At 34.8% G+C, this 19,985-nt stretch overlaps 1 protein-coding gene across 8 annotated transcripts in view; it reads right to left on the bottom strand.

Moving 5' to 3' along the window:
• PCDH15 (protocadherin related 15) overlaps nucleotides 1-19,985 on the bottom strand; it is a 1,788,406-nt gene that overhangs the window by 365,930 nt on the left and 1,402,491 nt on the right. For all 8 annotated transcript variants that reach the window (XR_012417282.1, XM_065521086.2, XM_065521087.1 and 5 more), the window contains 3 exons: nucleotides 13,095-13,301; nucleotides 4,868-5,002; nucleotides 3,245-3,394 (listed from right to left, as the gene is read on the bottom strand). Coding sequence is in view for 7 of the 8 variants with exons in the window: in XM_065521086.2 (XP_065377158.1) it covers nucleotides 3,245-3,394; nucleotides 4,868-5,002; nucleotides 13,095-13,301 (492 nt within the window). In the remaining variant the exon portion in view is untranslated. The remainder of the gene's footprint in view (nucleotides 1-3,244; nucleotides 3,395-4,867; nucleotides 5,003-13,094; nucleotides 13,302-19,985) is intronic.

The following is a 19,985-nucleotide window of genomic DNA, read 5'->3' as shown; positions in this document are numbered from 1 at the left end:
TTCACAATCTGTATAGTTCAGGGAAATATGTAAAATATAAGTCTTTAAAGGCAAGGAAATATTCGTTTTATAAAGAGATACATAAGGGAAATTAACTTTTGTAGACTTCAAATGAGAGAAATAAGCCTTTGATCCCCTAAGGCAAACATTTTTGAGATACAGTTTCTCCATATAATTGCTATGATTTTCTTAGTCACACTTTGTAGTTCCCTGTTGGCTGTTTTTCTGTGTAAACTTACTTTCATTTCCAATTATGACATAGAGATGAAAATCAGGTCTAATTAAATAAGGACATGACAATAATTGTCATTCTTTTATTTATGTAAAATATGGTTTTTCTACCTGTGAAAAGGTGCTTTAGCACAGAAAAATGTAGCTCTCATGGTCCATCAATTGACTGGAACTAATAGCCATGTATCTACAGCTTCTCATTCTTTCATATCTTTATTCATTCATTATTACTTGTCTAAGGGTCTTCCTTTCTTTCATCCTCAGATAAGCATTTATGAGGTAGCTACACTATACTTATTTTATTTTATAATTTTAACTTTTATTTCAGATTCAGGGAGTACATATGCAAGTTTATTACCTGGGTATATTGCATGATGTTGAGGTTTGGGGTATGATTGATTCTGTCACCCAGACACTGAACATAGTACACAATAGTTAATTTTTCAATTGTCCCTTCTCCCTCTCTCCCTCTGTAGTAGTCCCCAGTATCTTTTGTGCCATCAGCAGCTACTGTATTAAACATCTACTATATACCATGAACTATAGATACAGATGCCACAAATACAGACATAAACTAGTTAGAGTTCTGCCCTGAAATCAAATGTTTTAAAACACATTCATTTCATTAATGTGACAAGTACCATACCAATATATTAAAAAATTTACTGTAGCAGTTTGAAACGTTTTTTCTCTCTTTACTAAATATACAGCAGACACTATTTACAAATGGAATAAACGTTCTGTTGAATTCCCAGTCCCCAGGCTATCATGTCACCCCTTCTATAGAACTCAAGAAAGCATATCTTAATTCACAAACAAAAAAATCACATTGAATGATTTCTTTTTTCTTTCGCATTTTTGTGTGCGTTTGTTTGTTTGTTTTTGTTTTGTTTTGTTTTGAGACGGAGTCTCGCTCTGTCCCCAGGCTGGAGTGCAGTGGCACCATCTTGACTCACTGCAACTTCCACCTCCCGGGTTCAAGCAATTCTCCTGCCTCAGCCTCCAGAGTAGCTGGGATTACAGGCGCATGCCGCCATGTCTGGCTAATTTTTAAAAATTTTTATTTTAGTAGAGGCGGGGTTTCAGCATATTGCCCAGACTGGTCTCGAGCTCATGAGCTCAGGAAATCTGCCCGCCTCGACCTCCCAAAGTGCTAGGATTACAGGTGTGTGCCACCACGCCCGGCCGCACTGAATGATTTCTAATTTTAATTAGCAATTAATGCAAAGTTAGCGATGTTTTATCCCTGGAATAAATATTTACTGCATGGCTAATATGTCTGCCATGTGCTGGCATTACAGTGCCAAACAAGGCAGCCAAAGTTACTAAACTTCTGAGTTTTCAATTTGGAGTGAGGGAAAGAAGAAAATAAGTTAATTTCATATATTATAAGGGATATGACCTTGATGAGAGAGGAAAAGATCTAGAGAAAAAAAAGTGTGTGTGTTTGTGTGTTTGAAATAACTTATTTAAATGTAATAAGCACAGATAATGGTAAAAATAAGATAAATCAGGAATGAAGATGTTGCCTGACTTACATGTTTTCAAAGGTACCATTTACTATCTAATTTAAATTTTCTCTGCTGTAATGATTACATTTTATCTAGGTAACCAATATCTAGTGGGATTATGCACCAATTTACTAAGGCAGTTTTTTTTTTTTTTTTTTTTGGAGACGGAGTCTCGCTCTGTCGCCCAGGCTGGAGTGCAGTGGCCGGATCTCAGCTCACTGCAAGATCCCGCCTCCCGGGTTTATGCCATTCTCCAGCCTCAGCCTCCCAAGTAGCTGGAACTACAGGTGCCCGCCACCTCGCCTGGCTAGTTTTTTGTATTTTTTCAGTAGAGACGGGGTTTCACCATGTTCGCCAGGATGGTCTCAATCTCCTGACCTCATTATCCGCCCATCTTGGCCTCCCAAAGTGCTGGGATTACAGGCTTGAGCCACCGCGCCTGGCGGCAGTTTTTTGTATTTATCTCCAAGTGAAATTTAATCAATTTCTACAGTAGTGAAAAGTAATTTGAAGATTTAATGTATTCAGTATTTTAATAAAATATAAACTGTTCAAACAGCTATTTTTTTTTGAAAGTAACAACCAAGCATTTATTCACTTACTACCAACAAATAGCTATGTTTACCTCTAATAACCAGTTAAGTCTCCTTTAGAGTCCATATAGATATTCTTTTATTTATGTGTGTGTAGGTGTGTGTTTGCTTTTTTGTTGTGTTTTGTTTTTTGGTTTTTGTGTTCTTTTTTTTGTTTTTTTTTTGAGATGGCCAGGGGGAGTGTAATGGCGCGATCTCAGCTCACTGCAAGCTCCACATCCCAGGTTCACGCCATTCTCCTGCCTCAGCCTCCCAAGTAGCTGGGACTACAGGTGCCTGCCACCACGTCCAGCTAATTTTTTTTTGTATTTTTTAGTAGAGACGGGGTTTCACCGTGTTAGTCAGGATGGTCTGGATCTCCTGACCTTGTGATCCACCCACCTAAGCCTCCCAAAGTGCTGGGATTATAGGCGTGAGCCACCATGCCCTGCCAGATGTGCTTTTATTTGAAAAGTAACAGAAATTTAAAGCTATTTAAACTAATTATGCTCTACAATAAATGTGAAATCAATTTTTGTTTCTTAAGTACTTTTTTTTTTTTTTTTTTTTGAGACGGAGTCTCGCTCTGTCGCCCAGGCTGGAGTGCAGTGGCCAGATCTCAGCTCACTACAAGCTCCGCCTCCCGGGTTTACGCCATTCTCCTGCCTCAGCCTCCCGAGTAGCTGGGACTACAGGCGCCCGCCACCTCGCCCGGCTGGTTTTTTGTACTTTTTAGTAGAGACGGGGTTTCACCGGGTTAGCCAGGATGGTCTCGATCTCCTGACCTCGTGATCCGCCCGTCTCGGCCTCCCAAAGTGCTGGGATTACAGGCTTGAGCCACCGCGCCCGGCCAAGTAATTTCTTAAAGAACACAATATATAATGCCCATGTACATAGCAACTTTGAGTGTACACTCATATGAGTAGTTACCTGTATGACACTGTCCCCAGGTCTCATATCTGTATAAACATACACATCATAGGATATTTCAGGGAAGGTTGGTGTGTTATCATTTGCATCCATCACTTGAATATTGACGATGACTGGCTCACTTTCTTGTACACCATCAAATGCTGTTATCTTTGGGAGTAGAAAAATACACTTAATAGAGATGTTCTGCAAATATAAGTAGTACAGAGTTTGCTCTTACAGGTTAACACGTTTCTTACAGGTAATCTTACAATTTGAAAGGGTGCAAAAATATTTTGTTGATAAAAGGAGGTAATAAAGACGTAATATTACACATACTAAAAGTGTTCTAATATGATAAGAAGCAAGTATTGAAGATTTTGTTTTAAGGTATTCAACTCCCGGCATATTTTAAATAATCAGATATGCAAAATATCATTTAAAGTGGGTCAGTAACATTGCTGACTCTTAGGGTTAACTACAATTTAATCCTTAAAAACTTAATTGGAAAATATTATTTGCATTTACATATTTTGCATACAATAGTCCTATTACAGTCAATATGTTTATACCATCAGGAAGGTAGACTCCCTAGATGCACACTGTATCACAGTAATTTATCCAATGGCAATTTTCAAAGGACTAAATGGCATCATTTAATTGTGATATTTTATGCATTATCAACATTTTAACAATGCCTGCCAAATCAGTGCTACAGCACCACCATCTTTGTCTAAATCCACTTTGTATCTAACTTTTAACCATCACATAAACTTTCCTGGAAGTTCTCATCTGTTTCTGTGTAGGCTTCTCCAGGAATAATTTCTATATATCTTAATTTGTGCTTTCTCTTAGCTCATCTTTCTCCTGTGTCTGATTCAAAAATTGGAATATACTTAGAAGTTACATTTTATTTTTATTTAACTGTCAACCCTACTATACTTGTTATTTACGTGTTTATGTGCATGTGTATGTATGTTTACGTGTGTATTTCCCTATCTCATGATATTTACAATCACAACTTTAGTAACTTTTACTTTTTTCCCTCTTGATTAGCCTAACCCATGATTTATTTACCTTAGTGCTATTGACACCTTGGGACAGATAACTCTTTATTGTGGGGGGTTGTTCTCTGTATTACAATTAGCAGCATCCTTTATGTCTACCTACTAAATGCCTATAGTACCCCTTCACAATTGTGACAAACAAAAATGCCTCCAGATGTTGCTAAATGTTCACTGGAGGGAAAATTTATTCCCTCTTGAGAATCACTGGCTCAACCTTATGACTAAATAAAAAATGCAAGAACAACAACAAAAAAGGTTAGGCAATAATTATTTGTATCTCAATTTAAGACAATTATGACTTCGGTAAAGACTGAAATTCGCACTTTCTTTTTTTATTTTGAAAAGTTTTTTTTTTTTTCTATAAGGAAGAATGTTAATATAGCTACACAAATTACAAACAAAGAGCGATACATGTAAATAATTTTTCATTGATCTTCTCTCTGGTATTGAAAATAATGTATTTTTCCCCCAAGTTGATGACCTTTTCAGTTTTAACCATTCATCTCTTTCAGATCCATCCAAACACATATACATATATTCATACATACATATATATATTTATACAAAAGCTCTTTACCGAAAAGGTGTAAGTTTGCTGTTCTTCCCTGTCCACTGGTTGAAGTAAGGTGAGGTAGCGAGTAATACCAGTCTGTGTAACGGTGAAGACTGAGGTGTAGTCATTCAGAAAAAGGTGAAGCTCTGGGTCTTTTGTCTTTGAAAAAAAAGACATCATTTCAAATGTTGAATAAATAATGTAGCTATTAGTTCATCACCTAGAAGTTAATGTTTGAAATTTATAGCAAAAATCCAGATAAAAATATTAAGAATTTCTAAAGATAAAAAATATTTAACTACATATTTACTCATTAATGATCTAAACTATTCAAAAGATGGTGACCTATATCGTGGAATACAAAATACTGAAATACACACAGGTATAATCAATATGGTAAAAAGGAAAAATAACAGAAAAACATGCCACCTGGCCACCTGGCCCGGCTAGTGTTTTGTGTTTTTTTTTTTTTTTTCTTTTCTTTCTTTATTTATTTATTTATTTATTATTATTATACTTTAAGTTGTAGGGTACATGTGCATAACGTGCAGGTTTGTTACATATGTATACTTGTGCCATGTTGGTCTGCTGCACCCATCAACTCATCATTTACATCGAGATGGGGTTTCACCGTGTTAGCCAGGATGGTCTTGATCTCCTGACCTTGTGATCCACCCATCTCAGCCTCCCAAAGTGCTGGGATTACAGTCAACATAAAATGTTAATAGATACATATCAGTACCAACTAACCTATTGTTTTGATTGACATTATTTACAGTTAAAGGCTTTGCTACTCTTCACAAGAAAGGCATATCAAATTCTTGGTAAGAAACAATGTGCAAATATCCATCTCTAAATCTCTTTATAAACTTAAATTCCTTCTTGTCTAGCTGCATTCTGATAACAGTTTGAATTTCACAAATATATTTGAATTTTGCAATTCCTAAGGAGTAAGTCGAGTCAACACTTGTATATTTGCAACTCTTTTAATCATGTTAGAGTTAATAGCTTATAAGTTTCATAGACTGGGATGTATATGGACAAATAATACTCTGGCTTAATATTCCAATAGAGGTAGTAGAATTTAGGTAGCTGTCGTGTCTATAAGTTTATTTTAAATGGATTTCAGTGTTAAATCAATAGGCACACAGAGAGTTGATTAAAAAATATTAGTTTCCCCTGATATTAGGTAATATTTATTTTAGCCTAAAATATCCATGCAGTATATACCAAAAGTATGATATATTAATTCACTTATCTGCATCTTATTTTTTAAGAGGATAAAATAAGCTCTGACATGCACACATAAAAGCAGAAAAAAATGCAAAAGTAAATGCATACGCAAACACACGGGTAAACAAACATATGAATGCAAAATAAACAAACATTCTATCATATAAAACTATATTCAAATATGAGAGTCTACTGTTTAAACACCAACTTGGGGTTTCTAATGGGAATAAATATATCACAAACACACAAGACTATATGCATGCACATATATAGGCACATAAAACACAGCCATGTATAGACATGTGCACATATATATGCATGCATATATATAAGCATACATATAGATGACAAAGTATAAGAGAAAAATGACAAAAAAATGTATCTCCTCAGCCAGTTTTAATTACTTGATAGTAGTTGCCTGAGTATTTAGTTCAAAAAAATTCAATTTCAAACTTACAATGTTTTACAAAGAATGTCATGATAAATCATCAATATTTGTTGTGGACTGAGAAAACATTAGTAATTAAGCAGTCTTTGTCTCAGTTGACAATTAAATTTGGATTTTACAAAATTTCATAGTATTATAACCAATAGATTATATAAATATTTTTACCTTTTTTAATTTTAAAATATTTTTAAATTTTAAACCAATAAAGTATATTTACATTTATATAAAGTATTTGAAAATATCCTTATAAATGATAATGAATTAAAGCTACATGTTTTAGTAAAGAGGAAAAAGAACAAGGAAATAAACCACAGCAATTAACAAAAGAACAATCACAAGCTTAACACCTAGTACCTACAGGAACTCCACTGGGTGGAACCTATTTGCAAATTAAACATGAAATAAATATTGTAAATGTAAATAATAACAACCGCACACATGAAGAAAAAGCAAACCACTTCCAGCACACTAGACTGACAACTATTTTCAGAGTATACAATTATTCTATTAGTATTGTGACCCACATATAATGGAATAACAATATTTATGAAGCATACTGCTTTACGAGTATATTGAATTAAATATCCAAGATACCTCTTTATATTAAAGTAACTTTATGCAGGGGAACAAATTTATATGAAATTAAAAATTAATAAGCATCTTTTTACAAGCCGAATGGGTAATCTTTATTGATTATTATTTCTTGTCATTTTTTTACGATCAGAATTCAATAATCAATTTTTAGTACCTCTGACACTGAAAACCTGGTGGACTCAGATATGTCTCTTAAAACCTTTGCCTTACCTATTCTACTTATATTGTGGGTTATTTTGAAATTATGATGTGGTACAAGTACTCTAAAATGCATACTGTATAAACCGATATGATTCATATATGTATACATGCGTGTGTGTGTGTGTATATATATATGTATGTATGTGAATACATCTGTATAGCTATAAAAAAGGCACACTGGTGCAAATATTTTTCTTTCCTTCCTTTTCAGTATTACTGTGGCCCTCGGGATTCTTTCTTACTTAAAATCTATACTGTGAATACTATCACAACTCACATTCCTGGCTACTGTTTCTTAAAACATGATTCACTTTCCACTAAATTAAAGGGAAAAACGCAACCTAAATTTTAAGCAAATGGATCCAAACTTATCCCCTTCTTGGCATTTACCATCTGGAATAGCTATGTTTGAAGCAACTATTGAGAGCCCACCCCTGCAATGACAACTTCCACTTTTACATTTGAGGCTTAATCTCTAATACTACGCTGATATTGTATGAGGTGGTACGCTCTCTCTCTCAAAGAGTTTATCCCTATAATGATCATTGTCACTAATTCTGACACTCAAAAGCAACAGGATTTTGTTTATTTTGTTGAGTTAGGTTCCCAATTTGTCATCTAGTCCACAGTGCAGTAGTGCAATCGTGGCTCACTGCAGCCTCAAACTAGTGGGCTCAAGTGATCCTTCTGCCTCAGCCTCCCAATTAGTGAGACTACAAGCATGAACCATCATGCCTGGCTAAGTTTTTTGTTTATTTTTGTAAAGACTGCATCTCCGTATGCAGCCTCGGCTGGTCTGGAACTCCTGGCCTCAAGCAATCCTCCAGCCTCACCCTCCCAAAGTGCTGGGATTACAAGAGTGAGCCACCACACCCAGCCGAGAGCGGCATGATTTTACCTTGTAGTAAAATTCATGCCCATAAACTAAAAAGGCTTTAAAGTTTTCTCTTGATAATACAGATATTTTGAAAATCCCAGAAATGAACTAATTTACTTTATGAAAATAAAGGGTGCTCAGTCTGTAAAAAACAGATGAATCAGGACATAAATCCACCTTCTAATATATGAATGACTATTTCACAGATTTATTTTGTGTGCAAGCAAATGGAAGTTTTAAGGAATAATGGATGAATCACAAGAAAACTGGTTTCAACTCAGTATGAGGAACAGTTTTCTAAGAATTAGAATTGTTCAGACATGGGATGGGCCAGCATGTGAAATATTTAATGCAACATCATTAGGATTTTTGAAGCATATATTAGATATCCTCATTAATTCAATAATGACTGGATTTATGAGTTTATTGAAGAGTTTCTAAACCCTATTAAGTGCTGGAAACTGTGTTAGTTTTTCAGGATACAAAAGTTGCTAAGATATAGGACCTATTCTGAACAGATGTAAACTCATGAGGGAGAAAGATATTATTTTCAAGTTGGAAGTATAGAATTAGAGAAATGCACTGAGAGGGGCATGCAACTAAAATTGGATAATGAATACTGTGGAAAGATTCTTGAATGAAGGAATGCCTGAGGTGAGCTCTAAACACTGAGTATGTTATCCAAGCCAGTCTGTGCAACAGATGAAAGATTTCAAAGCCTAGAACACATAATGAGCAAAAAAGATGTAGCTTGGCACATGCAAGAAACTACAAGCAGTTGCCAAATATTATAGGTGAATTAGGAAGTTTCCAAGATTCAGGCTGCAAACATGCTCAGGTATCAAGATACAGAAAACTGCCTGAGCTTAAATTTCTTCTCTAGAGGAATAAGTGTCATAAAACTATATCAGATAGAAATGTGGGCCAGATGCCATGGTTCATGCCCGTAAATCCCAGCAAGGTGGGTGGATCACTTGAGATCAGGAGTTCCAGACCAACCTGGCCAACATGGTGAAACCCTGTCTCTAGTAAAAATGCAAACAAACAAACAAAAAAATTAGCTGGGCATGGTGGTACAAGCCTGTAATCCCAGCTACTCTGGAGGCTGAAGTAGGAGAATCACTGAACCAGGGAGGTAGAGGTTGCAGTGAGACTGGATCCTGATGCTGCACTCCAGCCTGGGTGACAGAGAGAGACTCTGTCAAAAGAAAGAAAAGAAAGGAAAAGAAAACAAAGAAGAAGGAAGGAAGGAGGGAAGGAAGGAAGGAAGGAAAGAAGGGAGGGAGGGAGGAAAGAAAAAGAAAGAAAGAAAGGAAGGAAAGAAGGAAGGAAGGAAGGAAGGAAGGAGAAAGAAAAAGAAAGAGACAAAGAAAGAAAGAAAGAAAGAAAAGAAAAGAAAAAAGAAAAGAAAAATGAAGAAAAGAAAGAGAGAAAGAAAGAAGAGAGGGAGGGAGGAAGGAAGGATATAGTTACATGTTAGATTTGAGTTTTTGAATAAATCACTCTAATGGCCCTGCAGAAGATAGATTTGAGTATGAAATCAAGAGAACAAGAACATCAGGAAGTAATTCTAATAACATACCAATAAGGTGATGCTTATAAGGATAGAGAGAGGAAAAGAGATTAAATAAATAATTTGGGGACAAAATAGGAAGATCTAGAAGATTTCTTAGTTGTGGTGAATAAAGAAAACATAAAAATCAAGCAAGACTTCTAGGTTGCATACCATAATGAAACATGTAGCAATTTCTGGGAAATGGGTTTTAGGAGAAGATTTCATATAGTATTGGAAGTTTAAACTATTTCTAATATTCTATGAGCTTGTTTATATTTTATATACAGAAACTACATATGATATTTTTAAAACTTTTATTACTAGGGGACTAGGCATAATTGTTCACTCTCTGAACACCTGATGACAGTCACTCACCATAGATTATTTTAGAAAGAGGGTGAGTCTAAGTAATAAACAAATGATCAGCTATACCGATTAATTTCTTGACACTTTTACAAAAGTTATGAAGCATGTCACTCTCCATGTACATGGCATCATCTCAGGGAAATTTTCTCTCCATGCCCTTTCCTGCCAGTCCCCACAAAAGACACATGCCAAGGCAGCAATGATTGCTACCATATAGATGACTGGACAAGAGCGGGTACCAGATGAGTATGAAACTCACAATGTTATACAGCTATTAAATGACGGAACCAGGAGTCAAGCCAAGATCTGTCTAAATCCAAAGCCCAAGCCCCCAAGAAGACATACCTTAAAAACACCTCAGAGCATGTCACAGACTAACTGGCATGGTAAATCTCCAAGAGTTGAATTATAAGTAGTGTTCCTCAAAGGTTTTAGAACCCTGAGCTCTCTCCACTTTATTTCATCAATGCCCTGTGAGTACTACTGTGTTTTACAAAGTCACCTGGAACACAATTTTAACATTTGTAATTTAGAAGTGAACAGACAATCCAGACAAGTATGGGGACACACAGGCAAACATATGGCTTAGTGTGTAACCATTAGATAATATGAACACACTGAGAAAGTATAAATACATAAATTTTGCTATCGTGTAAACTTAAAACTACATAACTTTAAGATTTACATTTTTCTAACCACCTACCTATTAAGATAAATTAATATTTTTCTAACCACATATCTATTCAGTTATGACCTAAGCTGTCGTACACTTTCAAGTTGATTAGTCACTACATCAAATATGAGTATGTATTCAACTGAAAAGCAAAATCTGCACTAAAAGTTGTGGGACATTATTAGATCTACAAAATATATTTGCTCAGCCTGGATTAATGTTTTTAAGGTGACTTTACTTGTTTTCTAGTGGGGATTCAGTAAAGACTTTTTTCCTGTGACTCATGAAACTCACTATACATCAGAGAATCCCTAAATTCTCTTGATTGGCATATGAAACTGTATATGGATTAATGTGTTCACTTTTCTAGGAAAAGAACCTAGAGCATTCTTCAGCTATCATTATAGTCAAACTATGATCAAAGTATATAAAATATAGAGTGCTTAAAATTGAGAACATTGTTTTCCATAAACCTTGGTTTAAGGTCCATCTCTACTATTTACTAACTCTCTGATCATGGTAAGGCATTTAAACTAGCTTTAATGTCCCTTTCTGAAATATGGATAATTGCATCTATTATGTTTGTTGTGAAATTTAAGGGAATTAATGCAAGAAAAACGTATTTACTGTATTGTTTGACATGTACTGAGAACTCAATGACAGTTAGATATTGTTAAAACTTGTGCTTTAAGAAGACACTAAATGTGAGAGACCAGGAAAGATTAAAAAAAAAAAAAAAGCTGGAATGGAAGAAGAAAACAAAGCAAAGGTGGAGTGCCCACAAGAATTGTTATATCCTCTGCGTAGTGTTACAAAATTTGTTTGGAAAGAGAAAAAAAAAATCTGAAAGTACCTTCCCAATTTCCTAAAGTGATTATAAAGCTATGTGTAATGAGGTATTAGGGAACATTCTAGAGCACTGCTGCCTTATGAGTGGCACGTGAGTATTTATATTTAATTTCATTAATATTAAGCAAAATTTAAAAGTTATGTTTTCAGTCCAGTTAAATTTTAAGTACTCAATAGCTATATAAGGCTGGAGGCTACTATATTGGACAGTACAGTTACACAGTAGTTCCATCATCACAAAAAGTTCTATCTAAGAGCAAGCACTGTTAACGGAGAAATGGCTGAGTCAAGACTTATGTAACAGCAAGTAAGAAATCCAACTATCTTTTACAAATAGTTATGTTTATAATCCAAACACAGTTGGATTTCTTACTTGCTGTTTTATATATATATATATATATATATACGTATGTGTGTGTGTGCGTGTATGTATACCTGTGTATATATTTATATCTCTATCTGTCTATCTCTGTATATGTATACCTGTGTATATATCTATATATCTCTCTATATATATACACAAAACATATGTATACATATTTTTGCAGTGAGGATACTGTGGTAGTTCACAAACTCAAAGGAAAATCTTCGCGAATTAGAATACCTCTGGGGAACTTACAACTTACAAGACAGGGACTCAATGGGAGTCTCTTTTCTGTGTGTATCTCTCAGGCTTCATTCTCTCCCGCTGATAACTGGCTTTCTCATGATGTCAGCAAATGTGGCTACAAAGGCTTCAGATTCATTTCCACTTCTCTAATACATGATGCCAAAGTCTTTCAGCCCTTCTGTTCTCCATTGTAAATTCCCGGGAGGATTCTGGCTAGCCTGGTATAGATTTTCTGTCCCTTTATAACATTGACTCTGGCTAAGGAGGTAAAGTGTTCTGATTTGCTCAGCCTGGACCATTTCCCACTCATGTAAATAGTGTGAGTGCCAGAAAAACAAACGACAATGATGTGTGAAGTGTTAGCATCCACAGAGTCACTGGCAGAATTATGATTGGGTCAGCTGCCTCAAATATATTTTATTTCATAACGATGCCCTCAGACTTGAAGAAAAGACTCTCAGAATCACAATCTAGGGGTGCTTTCATGATTTTTTACTCATGTAGTAACACCACTATTTTTGCTTTATCAGCAATTATATGAAACAGTTCTCAACATATGTTAATAAAAATATTGCCCTCGTCGTTTAATAAACATCAAGTAAAATATTCATTTTCTTACGTATACTGAATATCTGCAAGCTGAAAAGGACTAGTTATTGAATTCAAAGATACTTTTTAAAAATATCCTTGTTTTGGAATTAAATTATGATACTAGAACTCACTTATAGTGACTTAATTCTCTCTTCTCTAGTTTAAGTAGCCGTATCTTTGTCATATTTCCCATTAATGGAAATATAACATGAGATTTGTTACACAAACAAGAGCAAAATATGTATTTAACTTACATCTTCTATGTCCTTGTCCAGAGCTACTATTCTTAAAGGTGAGGTCAAATTGAGACTGTCCGCAATGGTTGCTCCCACTGGGGCAGATTCCGGGATATAGCCTTGGTAACTGGGCATTGTAAAATATGGGCTTTGATTGTTTTCATCCAGTATTTCAATGTGTAGACTGGCAAAGGCAGGAAGAGGATGACCATTGTCTTGTTCAGCCTAAAATTAAAAAGAAAAGAGATTTAAAAAGTATATATTATGCTATCTTTTTGGAGTTTCACTTTTCATGCAATATATAGGGTTCTCTTTTTAACTAATATCATTACATGAGGAAAAAATACTTTAAAGGGCCATTAGAAAATATAAATGAGGAAATGAAAATCCAGAGAGGCTTAATTGCTTCAGCCTTGTGTTTTAAAACCCAGTGTATATTTTTAAAAAATCACTGTAATAAATTATTTAATTTTTTTTTTTTTTTTTTTTTGAGACGGAGTCTTGCTGTGTCACCCAGGCTGGAATGCAGTGGTGCGTTCTAGGCTCACTGCAAGCTCCACCTCCCAGGTTCACCCCATTCTCCTGCCTCAGCCTCCTGAGTAGCTGGGACTACAGGTGCCCACCACTACGTCCAGTTAATATTTTGTATTTTTAGTAGAGACGGGGTTTCACCGTGTTAGCCAGGATGGTCTCCATCTCCTGACCTCGTGGTCCGCCCGCCTCGGCCTCACAAAGTACTGGGATGACAGGCGTGAGCCACTGCGCCCGGCCAAATTATTGTAATTTTTATTGAATACAGTAGGAGAGGTAATTGTGTTTAAATACATTTAGTCAGAAAATTACAAATGGAGATACTTGAGTGTACTGTTGATAAAATATTTAAATAAAAGGCAGAAAAAAAAAGTAACACAAAGAAAGAACTATACATATAGACTTTGTCTCTTCTGTGTCTTCTCATTTTACGCTAATGTTTAAATTTCTGCTATGGTCTGAATGCTGCTGTACCCCCCAAATTCATCAGTTTAAATTTTAACCCCAAAGGTGATGATATTAAGAGGTGTGGCATTTGGAAGGTGGTAAGGTGGTGAGGGCAGAGCCTTCATTAATGGGGTTAATGCCCTTATACAAAAGGGTCTAGAGAGCTCCTTTTTCCTGCCTCACACCACATGAGAACACAGTAAGGAGGTAGCACCCTCTATGAGGAAGTGAGCCCTCACCAGAAACCAAATTTACAAGTGTCTTACTTTTGGAATTTCCAGCCTCCAGGACTGTGAAAAATAAATGTTCCTTGTTTATAAGCCATCCAGCTTATGATGTTTTGTTATTGCAGCCTAAAGAAACATAGATAATTCCCAAATAATTCATAATTCTATATAAAATTAAGAGATTGAAGTTATATTTATTGCCCACTGAATGTCCCCAAAAGCGTCCTAAAAGAACAGAAATAATAAATTTAATTGTAATATTATAGAAACTGTGGAATTTCAGTATTATTTAACTAGAAATGTTTTTTCAAGTAAAATTAACATTCTTATGTATAAATTTTCTTTTCTCCCATTAAGTTTAAGAAATTGATAAAAATTTCTATTTCTGATACTTTTTTTTTTTTTTTTTTGAGACAGAGTCTGGCTCTGTCGCCCAGGCTGGAGTGCAGTGGCCAGATCTCAGCTCACTGCAAGCTCCGCCTCCCGGGTTTACGCCATTCTCCTGCCTCAGCCTCCCCAGTAGCTGGGACTACAGGTGCCCACCACCTCTCCTGGCTAGTTTTTTTGTATTTTTTTAGTAGAGACGGGGTTTCGCCGGGTGAGCCAGTATGGTCTCGATCTCCTGACCTCGTGATCCGCCCCTCTCGGCCTCCCAAAGTGCTGGGATTACAGGCTTGAGCCACCGCGCCCGGCCATATTTCTGATACATTTTCTTAGAAAATCTCTGCATGGTATGCTGTGAATAGGAAAATGCTGTCCATAGAGTTTCTGTTTTTAAAAATATATATATTGTATTATATGTGTATTGGAAGGTTTAATTTAAAGGAAGATTTCATCACAATTGACTTCTAGAAAATCTCCTCCAACTTTTATGAGAAAACATGGATATAATTTAATAGCATATACATTTATTAAAATGAATTCAAACTGTCTTTAATTTTTGTTGCTATGTTTTCCCCATTATAAGAACAGTTGTATTTTGAAATCAATTAAAATGAAAATAAAATATTTGATATTAAACTCTAGTGTGCTTTTCTAGACAGATAGCGACAGTACTCTATAAGTAGCTCAGCTAGAGATCTCTGTTAAAACGTGAGGAAAGAAATTCGGTCTCCAGAAGACAATTTTTCACTTCCTTCTAATAATAATTTAACATTTTCATCTGTTAAAAAGGTAGGTAACAAACTACAGTGATATTGTTAGGGATTGCTGACATTTCACCAAGAAATATCACAATATATTTTCCTTCATATTATTTATATTGAAGATTTGTTGAAATATTATTTATGCCAATTACTAATGTGAAATTATGGTAATTAATAAACCCATAGGGAGGTAATGTCACATAATGCATTGATTAAAAAACCTTATATTTGATTTTTAATATATTGATATCTCTAATTAAATAATATGCTACATTTTCTTAGTAATATTACATAGATTTTCTTATGCATTTAACTTTTCATTTGGCAGCAGAATGTCCAATTAGTCCATGGCACAAAATGCTTTGAGATCCTGCTCTGCATTAAGAAGAACAGTACTGGAATAACGTTTGGTCCTGTCTGGAATTATGTATCCATCGCACATAAGCAGGCATGCTGCTAACACCATCAGTATGGATGAGGTCTTTCTGCATCCAGCAGTTGTGATTAATTTGTGCTGAGCCATGGATGTTCTTTTAGGAGTTCCCTCTGTGGCATACATCAGACTTTCTGGAGACAACTGACCAGGGCAAGAGGTACAGTCTATGCCTGGAAAACATTGTTTTTTCACTGTTTAAAACTAATTGGTCCATATGGGCATCCAACCCAATGACCCTGAAATGATTTAAGCAGAAATCCTCTGCTTCACTCTTACAGGCTCAGAGCAGTTCATACATGCAAGGCACTGTGAACAGATTTTTTTCTCTCTTCTTTTATCTCTCTATCTTTCTTTTAGATCTAATTATTCTAATAACCAGCATGTCATATCCAGGACAAAATAATGCTTTGAAAAGTCATAAATTCTATAATTTTTCCTCTTTCCCCAATGAACACACACAAACACACACAATATATAGGTGGTGAGGAGGATGAAAAAAGCAAAATTGTATAATAATGAAATAAGCTTACATTTTACATTCAGATCATATGTCGTTAGTTTTTACTGCCAACTGTGAAGCCAGTAAAAATATGTATTATTTGCATGATGAAAACAAAGTGACTCAATGAAAAGAGAAATAAAATTCAAATTAGATCTATGAAAATAATCTAATTCTTAACTTCCTCATATCTACAGAAATAACATATAAAGGTTCTGCCTATTTTTACTCTAATATTAGTTTAGTGTTAATAATGATTAATATTTTTGGATTGCTACTATATATTTTATTTGAGGTGTTTCAATTTGCTAACCAGATATCTGTCTCCAAAGCCCACTTTCTTTATGTCATTTATCTGTCCAGATGTGAAAATGTATATTTTTGAACTGATGGAAAAAAAGAAAGGTTAGTTTTACATTCAAAGCCACATAGGTTGTAAGTAACATACAGAGCATGGGCCTAGCTAGACTCAAGTCTCCCGATTTTTAAGAGTCTACACAGGAAGATTCCTCAAATGTTTCTCAAATTTATAGACTGCAAATGAATATTGAAAAACAAGATAGATTGGACAAATTAGTAGTAGGAAAAAATATTGTGATAAATACTTCTGTTAAGTAAGAGTTAAAATGTCGAATTTAAATAATAATAATAATAATAATAATACACTTTGCTCTTTAGTGGGTCCATGCATCAAAACTCTGATCCAATTATCTTTTCTTACATATAAATAAGGGTTCTCAAAAATCTGAATTATTCTGTTCCCCTGAAATCCATGGTGGATGAAATGAGAAATATTTTAAAAACAGCTCAATTGAAACAAGGTGGTATTTTAAAAATCATTTATTTTCATAAGGTAAACTTATTTATATCTACAGAGTCTATGGTCGTGAGTTAAACATTATATTTAAATGCTAGGGTTTTGTTTGAAAAGAGTCTGGGCATGGGTCTCATTTTCAGTAACGAGACCGAAGTAAAACTAAAGCCAAAAAATAATAAAGTATAAAAAGCACACTATTTTGTTACTTTGGAAGGCAAACACTGAAAAAGACAAACCATTTTCAATATTAAAAAAAGGAAATACTGATAATTTCTGAGCACCTTGTAATAGAGGACTGAGACTACAGAATAACTTTGCTCTTGCTAACCGGTGGCAAACAATTTAACAATTTCATAGTCTCTAATATGAAACCTTTCAAGTAGATTCAACAATTTAAAAAAGATAATGGCAAAGCTTATCAAATTATTTATCATTTAAATAAATTGTAAGATATAAGAAAGAAATCATGTTTTCCAGGAATTATTTATTGTTCATCTACAGAGCCCACTTTTTTTTTTTTTTTTTTGTATTTTAAATGCTGGGATACACGTGCAGAACGTGCAAGTTTGTTACATAGGTATACACGTTCCATGGTGGTTTGCTGCGCCCAACAACCCATCATCTACATTAGGCATTTCTCCTAATGCTATCCCTTCCCTAGGTCCCCACCCTTGACAGGTCCTGGTGTGTGATGTTCCCTTCCCTGTGTTCATGTGCTCTTATTGCTCAACTCCCACTTCTTAGATCTCAAGTTCTCACCTTCGTCTGTACTCACCCTCCCAAGTTTTCTTAAATCCACTTCAATCATACTTTTGCCTCAGCAACTCAAAGCCAGCTGCTTTTGTCAAAATCACCAGTGTCTTTTACATTGCTAAAAGCAATATTTATTTTCAGTCCTTATCTTACTTGACCTATCTTCAGCACTTAAACATTATTCACTATCCTTTCATGGCAACAGCTTCTCTGTTCTCTTCCTATCTTACTATCCATGTTTTCTCATTCTCTTTTGGTGGTTTCCCTTTTTCTCCCCTACTTCTTAATTTTGGAGTGGCCCAGAAGTGAGGTGTTATTCATCTTTTCTTTATACTCACTCCCTTGCTCATCTAGTCTAATCTCATAGCATTAAAAATGTCAGTACTATTATGACTCCTAATTTTAATCTCCAACCCGGGCTTGTCCTCTGAATTCCACAATCCATATCCAACTGTGTACTTCATAACACTGCTTAAATATCTAACAGACATTTCAGATATAAATGCCTGCAAAAATGAAATTCTGATTACCCTCCACGAACCTCCTACACTCATAGTCTTTCCCGCTTTAATGGCAGCTACATACTTACAGCTACAGAAAACAAGAAACTTGAAGTCACCTCTTGCTTCAGGTGATAGATGTGGAAAAAGTGAAAACCAGTTTTTTGAAAATTGAATTTGAAGTTCCATCTTCTCATTTCACAATACAGTATTAGTAGATTATATATGCCAAGAAATATTCTGTTAGTAAACTTGAGATGAAAAAACGGTCTTATATCAATGTAGCAAATTATGGTCTTACCCTACTTAAATATTAAAGATAAATATTGCAATTTTCAAAGTTAAGGTAGTACTACATTTTAATTTGGCTAATGTTATAAATTTATGAAATATTTTTCTGTATTTCTAGCATGCAAAAAATAGAAATATAATCATATTGCATGTATAGTAAATTCCATCATCCAATGCTATTGAAAACCTAAACTGTTCTTGTAATTAGTCTGAACCTCATTTTTCATTAATTTTTAAATTCCATGAGCATAAATACTGTAAATGTATCTGTTTCATTCACTGCTAAAATTTCAGACAATCCCTGGTATATGGAAGAAGCTCAAATATATACTTATTTTTACTTTCCTGTATTTTTAATTTTAATAGGCTTTACATTAAATATTTTTTTAAATTAAGTGAATGTGACATCATTCTAATTCACATTTCATAGATATTTATGGATTTTTTTTCAGTGTGTGTGTGTGAACATACACAAAGTAGAAATTAATTAATGTGAATGTACAACATGAACACTTTAGATTACAGAATGTGTCTATTCCCGCATTTTAAAGGTTTGTGATATCTGCAAGTTTACCTATGGGTAATTGATACTGATGCACATTCTTACCAGTCTTATGAATGGACCTCACCCAGCCCCCTCAATTATCAATTATGATTCCATCTCTATAGGGACGGTGCTGTGAACAGAATAACGTATAATCTTACAGAAAGTTTATGCATTTACATATAATACTTATGCAAAAAGGCCTATTTATATGATTTTTTAAATGGACAGTGGCTTAAAGAATGAGATGTTTGTTGTGACTTTGCTCTTAACACATGGCTTAGATACATTTTACTGTCAGAATGAGGCAAATTGAGGACTTTAGCATGATTTCGACTGTGTGTACTCTTACATTCCACTTAACACATTTTAATTTATTAATTTAATTTACTTGCTTTACTTACTGAACGATAGCTTTTAACACCTAGTTCTTAGAATCTGCTTGGCCAATTTTTGCAAACATTAGATATCTTAGGAAAAGAAAAAAAAGAGGGAGGGAGGAAGAAAAAGAGGGAATAAAGGATGGAGGGAGTGGGTAAGGAAAACAAATGGCATTCTCTTTTCACCAGAGGTAAGGGACAGATAAACGTTAAAAATCATGGCAACCACACAAGGCAATCATTTTCAAATTCTGATGTGCATAAGAATAGAATGGAAGGCCTAATAAGAAGCAGATTCCCTGGGCCGGGTGCGGTGGCTCACGCCTGTAATCCTAACAC

This window comes from Macaca fascicularis, chromosome 9, assembly GCF_037993035.2.
Source record: "Macaca fascicularis isolate 582-1 chromosome 9, T2T-MFA8v1.1".
In the NCBI taxonomy this organism is placed as follows: domain Eukaryota; kingdom Metazoa; phylum Chordata; class Mammalia; order Primates; family Cercopithecidae; genus Macaca; species Macaca fascicularis.
Note: the sequence above shows the minus strand (reverse complement) of the source record. Positions and strands in the feature narration are given on the sequence as shown.